The 18,864-nt window shown below is 37.4% G+C and overlaps 1 protein-coding gene across 4 annotated transcripts in view; it reads right to left on the bottom strand.

Annotated features, from left to right (window-relative positions):
• Positions 1–18,864, bottom strand: part of Dennd1b (DENN domain containing 1B) — a 207,267-nt gene that overhangs the window by 133,266 nt on the left and 55,137 nt on the right. For 3 of the 4 annotated variants that reach the window (XM_040737711.1, XM_040737712.1, XM_040737710.1), the window contains exon 4: positions 909–958. The exons of the other annotated variant lie outside the window; for it this stretch is intronic. In XM_040737711.1, coding sequence (XP_040593645.1) covers positions 909–958 — 50 coding nt within the window. The remainder of the gene's footprint in view (positions 1–908; positions 959–18,864) is intronic. 4 annotated transcript variants of the gene reach the window in all.

Genomic DNA, 18,864 nt, shown 5'->3' on the forward strand with positions numbered 1-18,864 from the left:
TATTAATTTAATACCCTAATGTTGGAGTAAGACAAAACAATTAATTCTCCACAAATAAGGTAAGAAAATAATTTTCATCAACAATATTTATTAGTATCAACTAGCATATTATTAGATCACTTCACAATCTATACAATAAAATTTCAGTTTCACTAGTCCTTGGAAAAGTGTCTTGCTAAAATAAGTTTTCTTTTAAAAACTTTTTATAGTACACTCAAATAAAACTAGCAATGGTGATAAACCATATTAAAAACAATAAACGTCATTATTTCCTAAGATACATATTATACTAAATTCCAACTACATGCAAGAAGTTCATTTGGTATTTACAGTGACACATAAACAAAATGGAATTTTCAAAGCTACCAGGGAAGCTTCCCACAGCCGCCGCACTAAAGCACTGTTCCATGCTGCTGTTGTCGGGAGACAACTGACAGTGAGTTCACAACATCACACAGATGCTCTTCCAATCAGGACGAGCTGGGAGTGAGAGCAGGGGACACACATCGAGTTTGAAAAGACCATCTGAAGGCCCTGATCAAAGACCAATGACATGTTTTTCTGCTAGTGCTTATAATCTATACCTCAAGAATAAAAAGAAGAAACATAACCTGTGGCCAACATTACTTTAAAACCTCCTCACTGGCCATGGCAGAGGAAGCAAGAGAATAATCGGATAGGCATTATCTAATTATCTAATTCTGAACCTCTCATCTCCAGTATTTGGATAGAAAAAAATGAAGACACATGTCATTTTCTTAAAATGTATATTTAGCTGGACGGATAGCCTCCAAAACAATACAGAGAAACCCTGTCTCATAAAAAAACAAAAAAAAAGTATATTTAATCACTTTGAAATGTGTGCTAAGAAGGTATAAAGTTATCTTAATTATTAACTTATACTGTACCTTTCCACGTCAAAGGGAAAACAGAACTTGGGCACGCTCTGCAGTACTTCCTACAAATGCAAATTCAAAATAAAGCGATGCTTTAGAATGGTTTTTAAATGCAGTTCAAACTTTTTTTGAGACATTTTCAAGGAGCGAGTAAAGTATTTTTAAGACAAAGGCACAGGTTCTCAGACTAAAATAATTGATTATTAAAAAGGAATTAAGTGTGTGCTTTGGCAGATTGCACTGACAATGCCCGGAAGCCCCAGGGGGGAAAGGCCTGGCCTGAAGGGTATTAACACCCTTCGCATCCCTGCTGGGATCCCCTTCAACAAGGCCATATGGATCTCACAAGAAGCACTGCACCATATGGGCAAGCTGTGTCTGCTGCTACTTGTACCACAGGCTAGCCACAGGGACTTTTCACAGATTCTGGCTCAAAAATATAAATGTTGTTTCAATTAAAATGCAGGCAGAGAAAGGGGAATGAAGTTGGCAGCAGAGTGAATTACTGAGAAGTATAACAACTCTGCATGTTCCACACTCAAATGCTTTCTTTTTAATGAAGAGATTTTTGTATAGACTCTAAAATATACATTTACATGGTACTAAATTTATTTCAAATAGCCCTCTTAAATGTGCATCTTAAATAAGTCTCTATTATAATACAGTTAAACATTAAAATATTAAGTAGATAAATATTTAAATCAATGTTTTACTAAAACAGACAATTTCATTAAAAATCTAGAGATAATATTTATCAAATTATAATAAAATGCAAACAACTGTCAGACAGTTGGAAAAACACAAAAACGCACTTTGATGTAGCTGAGCAAGACACTCAACTTTAACTTTGATTCTAAATTTCCACCTATAATTACAGACATCATAGAAATTAGTTAGGTGATCTCAAAGGAACAGAAACTAAAGACAATGCCTGGTAAGAAGCAAAGAAGCAAATGTATTAAGGAAGCAGTCACTTCAACTAACACCTTTTATCAGAAAAACTAAACCCCAGTAAAATCAGACAGATTCAAATGCATTAGCCTACATTAGAAATATAGTACTAGATATTTAAGTGAATTTCTTAATTTAAATATATGTATGGAAATTATCAGTTTAAATTAAAATACTGTAGAAATCCAATAGCAATACCTAAGGAAGCTTCTCGGGAACTAACTCACAGAAATATAAAGAAAAACATCATATTATGAGCATTCTAGCCGTAGGGCAAGTATGCAGGCTTGCTTATGAATGTGTGCCATTAAAAGTTTGAGCACAGGCCCATGTTTGAAAGTTATCTTACTTTTACAATATTTTACTAAATGTAATTAAAGAAGTCACTAGACATGAAATAAATGACTGAATCCAGCTCATTACAATGAGGACAGCTGTTTTCACTTGACTGCTGCTTAATTGTTAGCTTGTGTCATATAACATGAAGTCATTTACCATATTTACTACACCTATAAAGAGTATAAGATAAACTCTTGCTAAATTGCACACATAATTCAGAAACAATAAAAAGCACCCAAAGTCAATGTCTACCTCTGAATATATGTAAACTAGCTGTATATTTCACATCAATTTTAATGCTCAAATTAAGGAGGAAGCCCCTCACTTAGTTGCTTAATCTTTCACAAACACCCCTCTTTTCCATAAGCAACATGCATGCAACACACTCCTGCAAAGCAGCCTCAGCTCGCTTCCCAACTGGCAGCAGCATCCCTCAGGGGACAAGTCTTTAAACCTCTTCACTCTTTAAAATTCAACCAGCCAGCAGGTCTATAGACAAGTGTATAAACAGTATAGAGGGGGAAAACCTCCTCTCAGCTCATGTCAGTGACAGAGCAGCTGTGCTGTTGAACTGTTCTCCCTGACAGTATAAAGCAGGATGCACAAAGATCAGTAGCTGAAGTCCTCCTAGTTCCTAGAACTTACTTTCTTCCTTAATTACAGGTACAGTATAAAGTAAAGTTACTTTGTGCAGGGGTGAAGAGAGGAAAAAAGTTTTTGTTCTTTGAATCATTTTAATAATAGTGATAAGTGAAAATTATACTTCTATATATATTAGAATTAAGTATGAGGTTTTATATTCACATTCTCCCCATTTGTCTCTCTGCCTCTCTGTCTCTTTGTCTCTCGGTCTGTCTGTCACACACACACACACACACACACACACACACACACACACATCTCTCTGTCTGTCCCTCCCTCCCTCCCTCCCTCCCTCCCTCCCTCCCTCCCTCTCTCTCTCTCTCTCTCTCTCTCTCTCTCTCTCACACACACACACACACACACACACACACACACACACAGTTACTTCTAGATATGTATTCACAAGTTAGTTAGGTTTGCCATACTGCTGACCACAAACAACAGATAAGCTTCCTGTGTTACTAAATGGTTTTATTTCTACAGAAATTTCTTTAATCAAGAAAAACTTTGAGTTTCAGAATATTTCTAATAAAAATACATTATTCTCACACAAAATGATCATAATTGCTAACACATGTCAAACATAGAAACAAGTAACAAAAAAATGAACTAGAATATGAAATCATTCAGAGCAAATTACCAGTGATCAATAACGAATTTTTTATACATACTCCAAAATAAGACATCTAACTAGCAAATTAATGATTGGAAATAACTCACGGAAACCTCTTTCTTGGATTTATGTCTCACAGAATATAGCTCATTTATAGTAGTGATTCTCAACCTTCCTAATGCTGCCATACTTTAATACAGTTCCCCATGCTATGGTGACCGCCAACAATAAACTATTTTTGTTGCTACTTCATAACTGTAATTATGCTACTGTTATGAATCATACTATAAATATCTGATATGCAGCACATCTGATATGCAATCCAAAGGAGTTGCGACCACAAGTTGAGAATCACTGCCTTATGGCCTTGTAAAGAAGCCATTCTTATGAAAGAGAAGAGTAAATGCTAGTATTAGATGGGAAGTCCACTCAACCCAGGCTGCTACCATGCAGCATCTAAGAAACAAACAATCTACTTTTAAATATTCTAAAATCCACAGTGACAACGGTATTGGAACTGCTTTAGAAAGACTGTAAGATGAAACACATGGTTTCTGTAAAACACTTCCCCTTCCGCTTTCCCTACCACTTCCTCCTGAACAAATGCAAGTGCTTCTGAAGCTCCGTACTTCCCTCTTTCGTGTTCTGCATAGGAAACCTAATCTACACCAGTAACTTCAACTTTATGTATTCCAACTTCTTTCAGCTTAGATGGTTTTATGAAGTCCACAATATACATACATGTATATATGTATATATATATATATATATGTGTGTGTGTGTGTGTGTGTATCCTACTTTCCCATATCACTTCCTGAATAGCCCAACACCTCACATTTAGGATGTTTACAACTGAAGTTTTTGCCTAAATTACAGCCTTAACAGCGACAGTGACAGCATCCTCTCCAAAGACACACAAAGCAAAATATGGCAATCATTTATACCCTTCCTCTCCCCCTGATTCCCATATATAATCAATCATTCACCAAGATCATTAATTAAATTTCACAATTATCTTGCTTTCCATAGCTGCATTTGACAAAGTTCCTCTTTCAGTTAACCTCCAAACCTCCACTCCCAACACTTTATGCAGCTGAACAGAAATACCCACAGCTGGGAGAGCTGCAGGATGGAATGGTTGGGTCCCCTCCTCTGAGGGTCAAACACCCAATCTTGATGGTTCCCTGAGGGTAATTACTGCTGCTCCAATTAACACTATAGTAAGTGATCCTACACCAGAGTTCAACAAAAGGGACATAATAATAAGGAATGGGTGAATTCTCATAAGCAGAGAGATGATATAGATTCAGTAAAGGACTACTTCACTGAACATCTCTCTCCAGGAATCAGGAATCATCTCTTCTCATCTCCTCTACTATGCATGCTGGCATTCGCCCTCTCCATGCAGTTGTAGAAGGAGCCATGACCATTCAGCACATCACACAAGTACGCAGCAGCAAGAACCAGTATCTAGTGAAGAAAGCATCTCCAGGCTCCAGGAGCCTACCAGGTGATATCTAATTAAATCCAGAGCTGCAACCCTCCCGAACTAGTCATGGAAGGGAGACAGTTACCTACGAGCGTCACTACAGACACGCTAAGAACAGCAGAATCCAGACTCATTTGTTTTCAAGTAAAATCTTGACACAAGAGAGTATAGTAATATTTTAGTAAACTAATGTTCATAAGGCCCTCCACAATAACAGTATGGAAATAATGAATTTATACTAAAGTTTTAATGTACAGTGATATATGAGGGTAGCTTTCAAACATTCATAATTGTATTTTATGAAAAAAACACTTCCAGAATCATTTTTACAACAACGAACGTTCTATTCAGCAATTTTAATTCAATTTTTAAAAAGGGCGTAGTTTTCTAAAGATAATATTTGGAGATAACCTCAAGTAAATATGAAATAATATGTAGCCATTCCACCTACCTGTGCTTTATAAAAGGGAGCAATAAACTCTACAAATAAAAGAAAAAAAACCACGCACTACACAGCCACAGAAGTTTGGGTGACAAAACTGAGCTCAAACCAGACACAATGTGCACTGAGACATGTCAGGGCATCTCCGGGAACTGCCAGGAAAACTGGCAATTTCCACACGCCACCTTCCAAGGGAAGAAGGCACACACTACCTGGTGACTCAAGAGGGACACACCTGATCACCAGAGAGGTTACAGGAAACGACTGAGAGCCTGAGAGTCTGCTTAAACATCTTTAAGACGTGTTTTAATGATATTTTTCTGTTTTTTATTAGAAATTACACTCATTTTTATCCTTCCTCAAGTCACAAAAGACACACTAAATCTTGTTTTCATACTAATATTGTGTTTAGACAGTTAATTCTAATTAATTTCACTACCAAAAATTCAACATAAGTTTGTATCATTATAAGACTTCAGTAAGTCCATGAAGCAGATACAGCCAGAGAGGCGAGTGCTGTGCGGAATGTGCTTGGAGAGACTGTGTTGGTAAGATTCTGTCCACTTGACACAAGCTGGGCTCATTTGCAAAAGGGAACTGGAACTGAGAATCCTCGTATAAGCCTGGCCTGTAGGCAAGTCTGAAGGGGTGTTGTCCACATTAGCGATTGATATGGGAAGAATCAGTCCACAGCAGGTAGAGCCACCCCTGTGCACATAGGTGGGCATGGGCTATAGAAAAGAGCAAGCCCAAGCCGAGCAAACCATGGAGCAAGGCAGTTAACAGCACTCCCCAAGGGGTTTCTGTTGCAGTGTCTGCCTCCAGGCTGCTGCCTGCGTTTCTGCCCTGACTTCCCTTCATCATGGACTACAAGCTAGAAGATATAATAAAGCCTTTCCTCACCAAGCTGCCTTTGGTCATGGTGTTTATCACAGCAACAGAAAGCAAATGAGAACAGATACTGAGTACCTGACACTATAGTGACACCTCTGCAGTCTCCTGTCACTTCAGAGTGATCTGATACACAGCCCAAAACATGCTCATCACAAAAGATAGGTACTGTATGTGGCAATAAAAGGTATAATTCAGTAGCCCCCACACATTTAATAAGAACTTGTTGAAAGTATGAAAGTATATGTAAAACAAATGAGAAGTCAGAGATTTTTGTCAAAAATTCTAATATAAAATACCTTTAATGTTTGGGTTTTTTAACTTTTCATACAAGTATATATTGTGTATCTTGAACTTAACCACCCCATTTGCTAAAACTAGGAACCGTAAGTGAAAAAAAATACATGGAAATATCTTCCTGAGAATGGCTTTATTCGCTTAATTACACCAGTCTAATCAATTAGCCTGAACTGGACATTCTTATTTTCCTGAATGGCTGACAGAAAGTCCATTGTGTATTTACACCACGTTTTCTTTATCCAGTCCTCTGTCGATGCACACCTAGGCTGGTTCCATGACTTAGCTACTGTGCATATTGCTGCAATATTTCACAACATGTGCTTTGTTTCTGTGATGTGTGACCTTGGAGTCTCTGGGTAAATACCCAGCCTTTATACATTGGATTTAGTTTAACGTTTTTGAAAATTCTCCATACTGACCTCCTTAGTGGCCGCTGACATTACATTCCCCGGAACAGAGTATAAAGGCTACTTCCCTTTTGTCCACACCCCCACATTCTCACCAACATATGTTGTCATTGTCTCCTTATTGACTACCAAACTGACTTGGGTGAGATGGGATTTCTGTGGAGTTTTGCTTTGCAATTATCTGACTCCAGTGAAGCTGATCATTGTCATGTATTTCCTAGCCATTTGTATCTCTTATGAACTCTGCTTATGTCATTGGCCAAGTTACTGAGTAGTCCTCTTGTTGTTTAGTTGTTTTCTATATATTCTCATCCTAATTTTCTCTCAGATGTATATCTTGAAAAGATATTTTCCCATTCTATAGACTATTTCTTCACTGGATTAACAAGTCCCTTTGCTGGACAGATTTCTAACTTCACCAGGTCCCATTTGGTGACAGCTGACCTTGACTCCAGGTCAACTGCAATTCTTTTCAAAAAGTACTGACTTACACCTCCAAATTCAAGTAGCTTTCCTTTTCCCTGATAATTTCAGGATTTCAGATCTTACATTAATATCTTTGATCGACTTGGATTTCATTTTCAGACAGACACAAACATGAGTGTTTAGTTTCATTCTTCATGAGAATATCAAGTTTTCCCAATGCCATTTGTTGAAGAAGCTCTTTTCCAACCATTGTGTGTTTCTGGCATCTTTGTAAAATTCAGGGGAATTTTGCAACAGTTTTGTTGCAGGGCTCTGTAGTATGACTTGAAGTCCCTCTAGCACCATCATTTTGTCAAAATTGTTTTGGCTACTGTGGGTCTTCTGTACTTCCATATAAATTTAAGATCTGCTTTACTTCTGTGGAAATTTGTAGATTAGTTCCAAAAAGATATCTATTTTTATCATCTTGCTCTTTTCCAATCAAGGAACTTGAAAGGTCTTTCCATCTTCTAGTATATTCAATTTTTTCTTAGATGTTTTAAAGATTTTTGTTATTGTTGTTGCTGCTGCTGTAGTTGTTTTGTTTTGTTTTTAACACTATGTACATTGGACTCCACCTGCCACTGCCTCCAGAGTACTGGGATTAAAGACATATGCCACCAAGTTCAGCTAGATGTTTTAAAGTTTTAATTGTACATGTCTTTCACTTCATGAAGTAGGTATATTCCAAGGTATTTTATCACTCTGGCATAACTAATTCAAAGGGAACATGTCCCTGGACTCTTTCTTGGCATTTTTGTTACTAGTATACAGGAGGTAACTGATTTTTCATTATTTTTGTCCTACTGTTTTGCTCAAAGTGTTTCTCATTATTTCCTAGTGTAGTCTCTTTGGTCTCTGATGTAGAAGCTAATCGCTTGCATGTAAGGACACTTTGCCTTCTTCCTTTCACACTCGTACCACTTGTATTTCCTTCTCTTGTCTTCTTACTCTTGCTAAGACTTTGATCACTCTATTACATAAAGACAAGAATTGTCTTGTTCAATTTCCAGTTGATTTCAGACCAGGTAGGGAGAACTGGTGGGTGTCCTTCACACACTCAGTGGTGACCTTGCAGCGAAGGAAAGGAGTGATTCCAATTCAGTGTTAAGATAGAAAGCATGACAACGATCCAAACAGCTGGATCTGCGTGGCCTGGTGTGAAAGCTGTGCTATCTGAGCTATGCCAGTGAGTGTAAGGATTGTAAGGATGCACACCCCATTTCTCTGGTCCAAAATCAAGGCTGAGCATTGAAATGCTGATCAAGAAAACACAAACATGTGACTGAATAAAATAAGGACTAACGGAATTGAGCAGAGATAGAAATATTGAAGAGAACTCAACCAGAAACACAGATAGAATTGAAAAAATCAGTAACACAATTGGAAAACCTTACAAGTAGAATGAATCAAGTAGAGGAAATAGTATCAAGACTTGGAAATAAAGTAGAGGAATTTGACCACATAAGCCAAGAATATGAAAAATTTTAAGCTCAGGAAAGGAACATGCAGAAAATGTGAAACATCATTAAAAAAAAAGCCCAAATCTTCAGATTACAGGCAAAATGGGGGAGAAGAATCTCAAGTTATTATAGAAAGCCACAAATGGTCAAAATGCAGAGAACAACTGACTGTGGGTGCCCAGCCCCAAATGATAATCTACAACACATTCCCTACATCTAAGGCTCAGGGGACAACACAGAATAGAGGGCAGAACAATTGATAAGACCCATAGGATGTGTTTCCTCTATATGACTATAGATGGACTATTCCCATCCCGGCAGCTGCTTCCAAATAACCACTGTGAGGCTGATATTAATTGTAAATGCTCAGCCAATCGCTCAGGCTTGTTAATTGGGTAACTCTCACATTTAAATTAGTCTATATTTCTATTTAAGCTTTACCATGTAGCTCATGGCTTGTTGCCTAATTTTTTATACATCCCGCTTGTTTGGAGACTAGCTGGAGTCTTCAGTGACTCTGCCTTCCTTCTTCCTTCCCCTCATTCTCAGTTTGGGTCTCCCATATAACTTCCTGCCTGGCTACTGGCCTGTCAGCAATTTATTAACCAATGACAGTAATACATATTCACATTGTCAAGAATCTTTCCACAACATATGAAAGAAAAATTGAACCCATAAAATCCCAACAAAATGGTTGCCTAAACTAGACCTGAACAAGGTAACACCATGGGACATGCCAATATGGATGAAGGAAGTCCCACAAGGCCCTGCCCCTAGATGAAGAGCAATAGGCAAGTAATAACTTCGAAGAGAGGAAGAATCGGTCTTCCCCACAGATGAGCCCTCAGATTTGCCATCCAGTATCAAGTCATCAGCCCTAAAACTATAACATATGATCCACACTAAATGGACTGAGCAGATTAATGTGTATTAATATATGTAATAATAAGTAAAGAAAAAGAAGCCACGACTTTGTGAGGTAGTTGGGAGAAGGGAGGGAGAAAGAACAGGAAAGTAAAAAATTATTTAAAGATGGCGACTCACATATGCAGTTCTCCAAAATGTAAATAAATATTTTTAAAAATTAAAATAAAATTTCTAATGTGCCTTTGATGGAGTGTTCCTTGAAGGAGCAACTGCCTTCATGCCACCTGCCTGTTTAGGTTGGAAGTGTTTTGTTGGGGAGCGGATCATTTCTATCTACTTGCTTGCTACTTGCACTGAATAAGTTTTTGCACCTTTTTGTCCTAAAGCAGCCTCTGCCTTTGAGACATATTTGGAGACAGCAGAAAGACAGGTCCTATCTTCTCAACCAATCTGCTAGTTTGTGCCTTTCAACAAGGGAGTTGAAACTGTTGATATTTGGATATTAAAAGGTATACATTACTATCTAACAAATCATTGATTTTATAGTTTTATGCTTTTCTTTTCCTCATTAACTTAACTACTATTCTAGCATACTTTAGTCTTCCTCTAGTCTCTGAGTGTGTTTATCTTTTCATTCTAAAGAAGTAGTTCAAGTATTTTCTGAAGATCCAGCTTAGTACTCAAAAATTGTTTGGTATCATCATGGAAAATTAATTCTTCTTCAACTATAACAAGCAGGATTTTTGGAGGGGTAGTCTTAGTTAGCAGATTCTTTTAGAATTTGGAATATACCATTCCAAGACCTCTTGGATTTCAGATTTTTCTGCTGCCAAATCTGCTGTCATTCTGTTGGATCTGTTATGTAACTGGGTTTTACTTGAAGCTCTTAGCATAATTCCTTTGTTCGTGTACTTAGTGTTTTAACTATATTACAAAGGGAGTTTGTTTACCAGCCTTACCTATTTGTTGTTTTTAAATGCCTCTTATACCAATATTTGAGAAATATTCTGCTATGACTTTACTCAAGATGTTTTCTATTTAGCATTAAATATTTCTTTTTCTAAATTCACAACCCCTAGATTTTTCTTTCCATAAGTGACACATGTCAAATGTGGTCAGCTTAAACTTTATTAATTTATGTTTTGTCGTTATCTGAATGCTACAATTCCTCTACTTTATCTTCAAGTCTTAATGTTCTGTGTTCACATCTTCATCTATTCTATTGTTGAAGCTTTCCACTGACTTACTGAATTTTTCATTTCCAGTTTTTCAGTTTGGTTTTTCTTCCACATTTCTATTGTTTTACTGAAGTCCATTTTCATATCCTGCACTGACTTCTGTGTTTCACTCACTTCTTTGCATAGAGTTCATTTTTTGCATCTTCTCTGATTTCCCGGTAGGTGGGTGAGTGAGTGGGTAGGTGGGTGTGGGCGGGTGTGTGTATGATGGCCCGTATTTCATGCACTCTCTTTGATTTCTTTTGATTCTTTTGCCTAATATTTCATATGACATTCTCATTACAGGCCATTATTGTGAGATTAGTAATTTTTGAAGGAGTTGTACTACATGGAGTTTTCACATTTCTTGTGTTGTTTGCACTGAGACTTGTTCCCATGGGGTTGTGCCACTGATAAATTGTTTTTAGTAACCCTTATTCAATGGAAATGTTGTCAATGTTCAAGAGAGTTTAAGCTATAGTAAGATGAAGGTATCATTTTGATCTGCTACACCATTTTTGGGGGGTGATATCAGCATTATCATGAAAATAACGTCTTTTAAAAAAAATCACTATCAAAGAGTAGACCATTATGGAAGCATAGTGGTAACCAAAAAATAATGACATTTAAGTGCTAATCATTTATGAAATAAAGTACCACTGATAATAATGCAGCAAGTAATAATATATGACACAAAAAAGGAAAAACTCGAGTAAGATTAACATTTAGTATTGTGTTGACAGTGCAAGGTACAGAAGTCTATGGTTATACTACCCTGATCTCTCTCATCTGATCTCAAAAATTACACGGTCAGGCCTCAACAAGACTTGGAGGAAAGAAAGCACAGGAGGAAAGAGAAGGGAGAGGTACCGACAAGAGGTGATGGGCATGTGGAAGTTCTGGGTAAAGGTAGATCGAAAGGACGAGTTAAAAAAGAAATGCAATCCAAAAATCATTGGAAAGATGGTAAAGTACATATGAAATAAAAGAGGGGCGTTAAAGGACCAAGTGGGAATGGGAAAAAGGAAGAGACAGTAGGTGTGTCAACCACCTAAGGGCATAGAGCAAAAGCCTAAGAAAATACATGAACTGCAAAATACAACATGTAGCAGAGGGAGTTCAAAAGGGGATTGCTTTGCATGGGTGAACGATGGTGCCCCAGGATACATGGTTTACTAAATAATACACAGGACAGGCATGGGATACTTTCCTACTAGCTTTTAGCCATTGCCTTTGGTTACCCAATCTAACTACATAGAAAGGTCCTGCTGTTAAAAGACACCACATGCTTTAGCTGTAGGACATAGAGAAAGCAAGGCCAAGCAGACCAGGAACTGGTTGCTAGCTTTCATAATGCAGGAAAGTGTTATACACCCTGCTGGAAAAGGAAAAATATCAAAGCTCTTACCAAGTACTGACCTGCATGGTGCAGTTCTGACATGCCTGGTACGATGCACTCACTGACACAATACTGGTACTACTGTTATAGGGGAACTAACAGCTTTCTGACTGGATCCCAAGTCTCTTCCACAGGAGGGAATTTCATGGCTGGTACTATAATCCTGGTCCAAAACAGCTTATGGCTAGAAAGTTCTTAGGTCCAAAAATAAAACCTGCTATTACTATTTTGCTAAATATTCATGCTGTCAAATTGCCTTCTAAATACTTATATTCACAAACTAGGGCTGTTCTCAAGCTTTTCTAAAGCCTTCATTTTGCGGTGTGGGCAGAAATTAATGACCAAAGTTCTGAGCATAAGAGCCTGGATGCTCAGCTCTAAATGAAACAGCTACGCACACACACACACACACACACACACACACACACACACACACACACACACCAAAGCTCAGGAAACATTGTGGAACGGAGGCAGAAAGAAAGTAAGAGCCAGAGGATGGGAAGAAATGCTATGACATGCTATGCTCTGGACATGACATGGCCGTCACTTTCATGAACTCACAGCAGCTGTGGTTACCCCAGGCCCCACCCCTTACTGAGAAGCTATTGGCAATAGACAGTTGCTGAGGAAAGGAGAATCACTTTTTTTTGAGGATGTGACCACTGACCAGTAGGTTTCCCACGCTCCGGTGGATGGCCTCATGCACATACACAAACAGGCACCTCAACTCAACTCGGTGAGTGAGCCCAAACACACAAACAAGCAAGCTGTGAAGTTAGAGATGGGCCACACTACAGGGGATATGAGGGAAGTTGGAGGGAGGACAGGGAATTACATGTTGTATTTCATTGTCATTGTATATATATGAGACTCTCTTAAATTGGGTATTAAATAAAAGATTAAATTGAAGAAAAGGCTGGACCAGGGCATAGAGGACTAATACAGTCTAGCTTGTAAGTCAATTCCTGTCTTTAGTCTACCAGGAATTCACTTCTGGGGCTTACATATGTCTGTCACATACCTAGGCATTCTTTGTGAGGCTGTGTCACAGATACTGGCAATACTTTAGTATTCTTTGGTAATCCTTCAGGGATATGTTAGTGAATGCTGGCCCTGACCTCAGAAAAGTCCCCTGTGGGTTGCCACACATAGGCTGGTCCCAGTGTGGTCCTTCCCAGTGTCTATCTATGTCGTTCCTAGTCTCCAGTACTGACCAAGTCTTCTCCTCACTGAATATTATGTTTCTCATTCTACGTTTCTGCTGTCTGAGGGCAATCATGCTAAGTGAAATAAACATATTTCAGAAAAATAAATGAAGTAGCTGAAATAGCAAAATTCACCAAAGCAAAGCAGAAAGTAAAATGGTGCTCCCCAGAGATAGTATAATGTTCAGCTGTACAAGTAAGTTGTACAGACCTACTATACATTTGCTCATGGCTCTCAATACATGGAATTGCCATACAGAAGGCAGATCTCAAGTACTTATTCCTACACAATGAAGATGCCAGAGCAAATTCAGATACATGCTTCACCTTATCCATTTGACTTTTCCTTGTGCAGTACAATAAAGAACAATAGCTTTCAAGGAAGTCACCATGTCTCAAACAAGTTCCCAGCCTTAAGTTACCTTCCAAGTGCATAGATGAGATTGTGGAAATACCTTTTTTACATGCCCTTTCTCATTATTTACTTCTTATACACCAAGAGCAGGAAGCATGGGCACAAAGTTCTTCATTCTCTGGCCCAGCTACCTATGTATCCTCAACACCATCTTCACACGTGTCACACCAACGTTGTGGCAGTTCTTTAAACTAGCTCTTACGCTTTACATTTCTTATGACTTCCATGCCCTAAAGCTCAGCACTCACAATCATGTGACATGATTCTTCTCCCTTCTTAGTCCCTAGATGATAGATAATCTAGTCAAAGTATTTTTCCCTTGAGTTACCTTCATACATACTCAAAAGGCTTTTTAAATTCTTGCAATTTACAATGTATACCATTAAATGACACTAGATGGCCAGCATAAGTCTATAAAAATATAAAAGTGGAAGTTATGTATTACCCATCTCTTACAAAACAAAATAGCTAGAAGAAGCCATAGCACATAAGGTTATCAAACTAACTTTCTCATTCTGGAGTCACAGAAAGAGCAGGGGAGTCTGGAGAAGCAGATATCTCTAAGAAGAGATCCTTGTCCTTAAAACTTACCTCCCAGATTCAATTGCACTAGTGAATTCTGTATCACCACCTTACCTGAAGCACACAGTTAGACCCCCTACTACATGAAGGATGCCCACAATAGAATACCTAGCATAGCCTCCTTTCTACACTGGAACGCTAGCTAACTCTCCCCTAGTATTGAGTTTAATTTTCACAAGCTTGACTTTCTTTGTACACAAGCATATCAAAAGCTAACCAAAGCTACATGAATCTCTGTGTCTATGTTTTGCAAAACTGACTACTATACTTCAGGGTTAATTTATCCTAGGCAAAAAGATTTAGGATAAAAGTATATGTTATCAATCAGTACAAATCAAAATAAGCTATAAGCATTGTAGATAAAACACAATGTAACAAATATCAAACTGTAAAATATTTGGATAACTATTTAAAGGAAATAGAAAATAATTTATATTTTAAAATAAAATACTCACTAGTACAATCTATTAAAGAAAATATATAAGAACCAGGAAGATGATTTTTGCAAATAGCTCTATATAAAAAGAGCCAAATTTAGTGTTCTTCTTAAAGTATTTATACTGAACATCCTAACATTAGACTTTTCAAGATTTAAAATGTCTAGCATATGTAAAATCTATTAAAATGCACATAACTTATCTGAATCAACATGAAAATATACCTAATAAATATTGCTATTCATCTGGATCTTTTAGTTCTCCCTCAATACACAAATGCATTTCTTTTCTCCAAAATACAGCAGCTGGGAATGAAAGAAAGATTTCAAGTGATCATTTTTACATCATATTCCATCATCTTTTCATTAGTTTCTCTGAGCTTTTCTTTGAGGGAGCTCCTTTCTTTAAAAAGAGGTTTCTTTTTAGATCAATCCATATTTCCATAATCCACACTGCAGTTTCCTCCTCTTCTCCCCAGGGTGGACCAACCCCCACATCCCCATCTATGGCTCACAACTGTCATTAAGCCCTACAACAATAACAAGATAACAAAAGAGCGGGTGGGCATGAGGCTAGCTAGTGCCATATGTTGACCAAGCTCAGTATTTTTAGTTGCTATAGAATATTTTGAAACTTAAATTGTTTAACAGGCAAGTATCTTCACACCACTTGGTCTCCCGAACTGTATTTCAGGCAAAAACTTTAAAAACTGAGGAGAAACCAACAATACTTCTTTTAAAAAGCTTATCTACCATGGATGTGTTGAGAAAGGAGCAAACAATCACTAGATACAGGGTGGTAAAATCTGTTAGTGAGTCTGCATTCTGCTCATCCCAGGCCCTGATCTACTAAAACCTAAAGAATTTTTAAGACTCATTTTTAACCCAGCATACAGACAGGAGCAAACCTGAAGCTATGGTCCATGTGAACCAAGGGCTTTGTGGCAATTTTAAAGGCATATTTACATCCGGTAACATTGAGACATCTTACTCTTTCCACCTTTTGTTTCATAGTCAACCAACTTCAACTTTTTTTTTAAGTAAAACAAACTTAGATGTAGAGTTCTGACCTGCTGCCCAAGACGCCATACTGCTCAGTTTTTTGGGGAGAGCTGCTTCTGATACATGTGTCTAGACTGTTTCACTGTGGAAAAGGCATTTGTCAACTCTGCTCCTCTCTAACACTATGTAGAACTAAAACAACTTTGTTTATGCCAATAAAAACTTGTATTTATTTCACCTGCATAACATATGACTTGACATCTACAGGTTGCAGAGCAGGGTCATGCCTTCCTATCTAGACTAAATCATTTGTAGAGTTGGAATATAATAATTTCACTAACACAAAAATAAATATGAATATCCTACCTCTAGAAGTTCACTAAAGTAAAACTTTTCATCCTTCAGCATACATCAAATACAATGTAGATGGTAAATACATTCCAGTGTTCAAATACAATGTCAAATGTTTCTTAAGTAGTTTTTCTGCAAATTTGTGAAAGCACATTAGTCCCACTGCCACCTAATCCAAACAAAATTTAGAAAAATCACTGTTTTTTCAAATTAGTTTTCTAACGCTGGCAATGAAAATTTTAATTTCAACAATTGAAAATATAAAACACACTTAAAGTAAATTAAGAGTGTGGTTATGTTTTGTATTAAATTTTCCAACATTGTACCTGCCAAGCAACTAAATCCCATCTTTATAATAACAGTTGACAATATGATTGTCTTCTTGAGGCACAACAACATATGAAGAAATAACTCTGCCTATTCCTACCAAAAGCATACTCACAAGACAGAAGTGACATTTCAATGTTGCTAAGATAGTTACAAAATGTTTGGATTATGAAACAAAGTAAGCATCTCAATAAAAATTACAATTTTTATAGTAACATATTCTCTTTATAAAACCAGGTACTCTTGAAAATTAATCACTTTGTCATCGAAATGGGTTTGTACAAATATATGCATGTGTATGCATAAATATCCTCATAAGAGTAGTGAAATAAAATTTCCTTTCACATCAAATAACTTTGTGACTGCACCAAGCCCAAAAAGTTTAAAAATTAACCTTGTAATAGCACATGTCTATAATTATTTTTAATATTAGAATCAGTAAGTTATGGACAAATATTTTAGAACTTTATAAGTAACATACTAAATAAAATTACAAAATAATATTGCTCAGTTTTAATTCATGAAAATCATTGCATGCTCTAAATCCCTTCTAAGTCAAACAGGGAAAGAAAAATGAATGAATATATAAGACTATAAGTGGTCACACATTTACAACGCATTCCTTCTAAACTGCACAGGAGACAGCTACACTCGGGTGACATAAAAGACGGTGTGAAGTGCCGAGTGTGACTGCCAGGCAGCTAGCTGGCAGCCTCCACATAAGAAAGCCCCAAAAGGGTACAGCAGAAACGCACGCGTGAAATACGTCCTCTACTGTGGCACACTTAAAGCTGTAATTTAAACTTTCCAGAGAATTCCTGCACGACTTGCTAATGAATGACACATTACTAACATGATTACAGTAACTGTGGCATGTGCCCATTCCTAACAGCCTTCTAATACACTTTCATCTATGGAAATAAAAGGGAGGAGAAGGAACCATGGTCGGGAACTCACCATGAGTCAGTGATGAGCTCTCTAAACTTCAGGCTGCAAACTCCTCACCAAGCCACATCTTTCATTCACACTTTAATGGAACTCCAGTATATTTGGCATAGTCCTTGAACTCTTTCTAAACTGAAACTTACCCAGAATTCTTGATCTATACTTCCTAGAACATTAGTTACCTGTTCTTCTCACTGTGGTCAAGATAGCTTATCATGAGCTTACTCAACTTTATTTAATATGACACTCAGTCAACTAAACAAATATTTATTCTCACTTTATTGTGAGACAGTCACAGTGGTGTGTGAAAACTAGAAATAAAAGGGAGGGAGGGAGGTGGTAGAGAGGAAGGGAAGATGGCTTTTCAGATACATAAAAGAAACTAAGAAATTACACATAGGTTGCTGGATAGAAGCTTGAGAAGGCCTTAGAAGAACTAATTTTCAAGCTGTGGTGTAAGATTAAGGTGAGATCTCAGCAATGTGGTAGGCTAAACAAGACCTGGTCTGTGACAATAAAGTCAACATGCCATTGTAGATGAGGGAAGTCTCATAATGCCCCACTACTAAATTAAGAGCTACAGGCAATTAATGACTGCTCAGAGAGATAATCATCTTCCCCGGGGATGAACCCCTGATCCAGTCCTATCCAATCCCAAGTGGTCAGCACTGAAAACATACATATGAGTAACACTACACTGAAGTGGCAGTTTGATATTTTCATATTTATAAGCATGTATGTATTAACAATACTAATTAAAGAAAAAACATGAAAGTAGAAGGAGGGCTTACAGGTAAAGCCAGGGAACATGGGGAAATGATAGCAGGGGACTGAAGTGTACTATACATGTTAAGAAATGTCATATGAAACTTAGCATTTTGTACAATTAATAAGTGCTAATAAAATTTTAATACTGTGAGGATGGTGCATGCCTTTATTCCCAGCATTCTGGAGGAAGAGGAAGTTCCAGGCCAGTCAGGATCTCACACAGTGAGATTCCATACTCAAAAAGACAAAAACAAAGACTGTGAGAATTGAAGTGCATGGGACTCCTGGGGTTCATAGGAGTTCGCCGCCACTTACACAGTAAATTGTTTCTGGTTTAGACTAAATGCAGGGACAATGACTGATGCATGATATCAAAGCACATACAGCATTTTATTAGCCAAGAGGACCAGCAAAAAAATGATTAGACTGAAGTCTGTTCAGGTAGACTG

Source organism: Mesocricetus auratus, unplaced genomic scaffold (genome assembly GCF_017639785.1).
Source record: "Mesocricetus auratus isolate SY011 unplaced genomic scaffold, BCM_Maur_2.0 Super-Scaffold_100676, whole genome shotgun sequence".
In the NCBI taxonomy this organism is placed as follows: domain Eukaryota; kingdom Metazoa; phylum Chordata; class Mammalia; order Rodentia; family Cricetidae; genus Mesocricetus; species Mesocricetus auratus.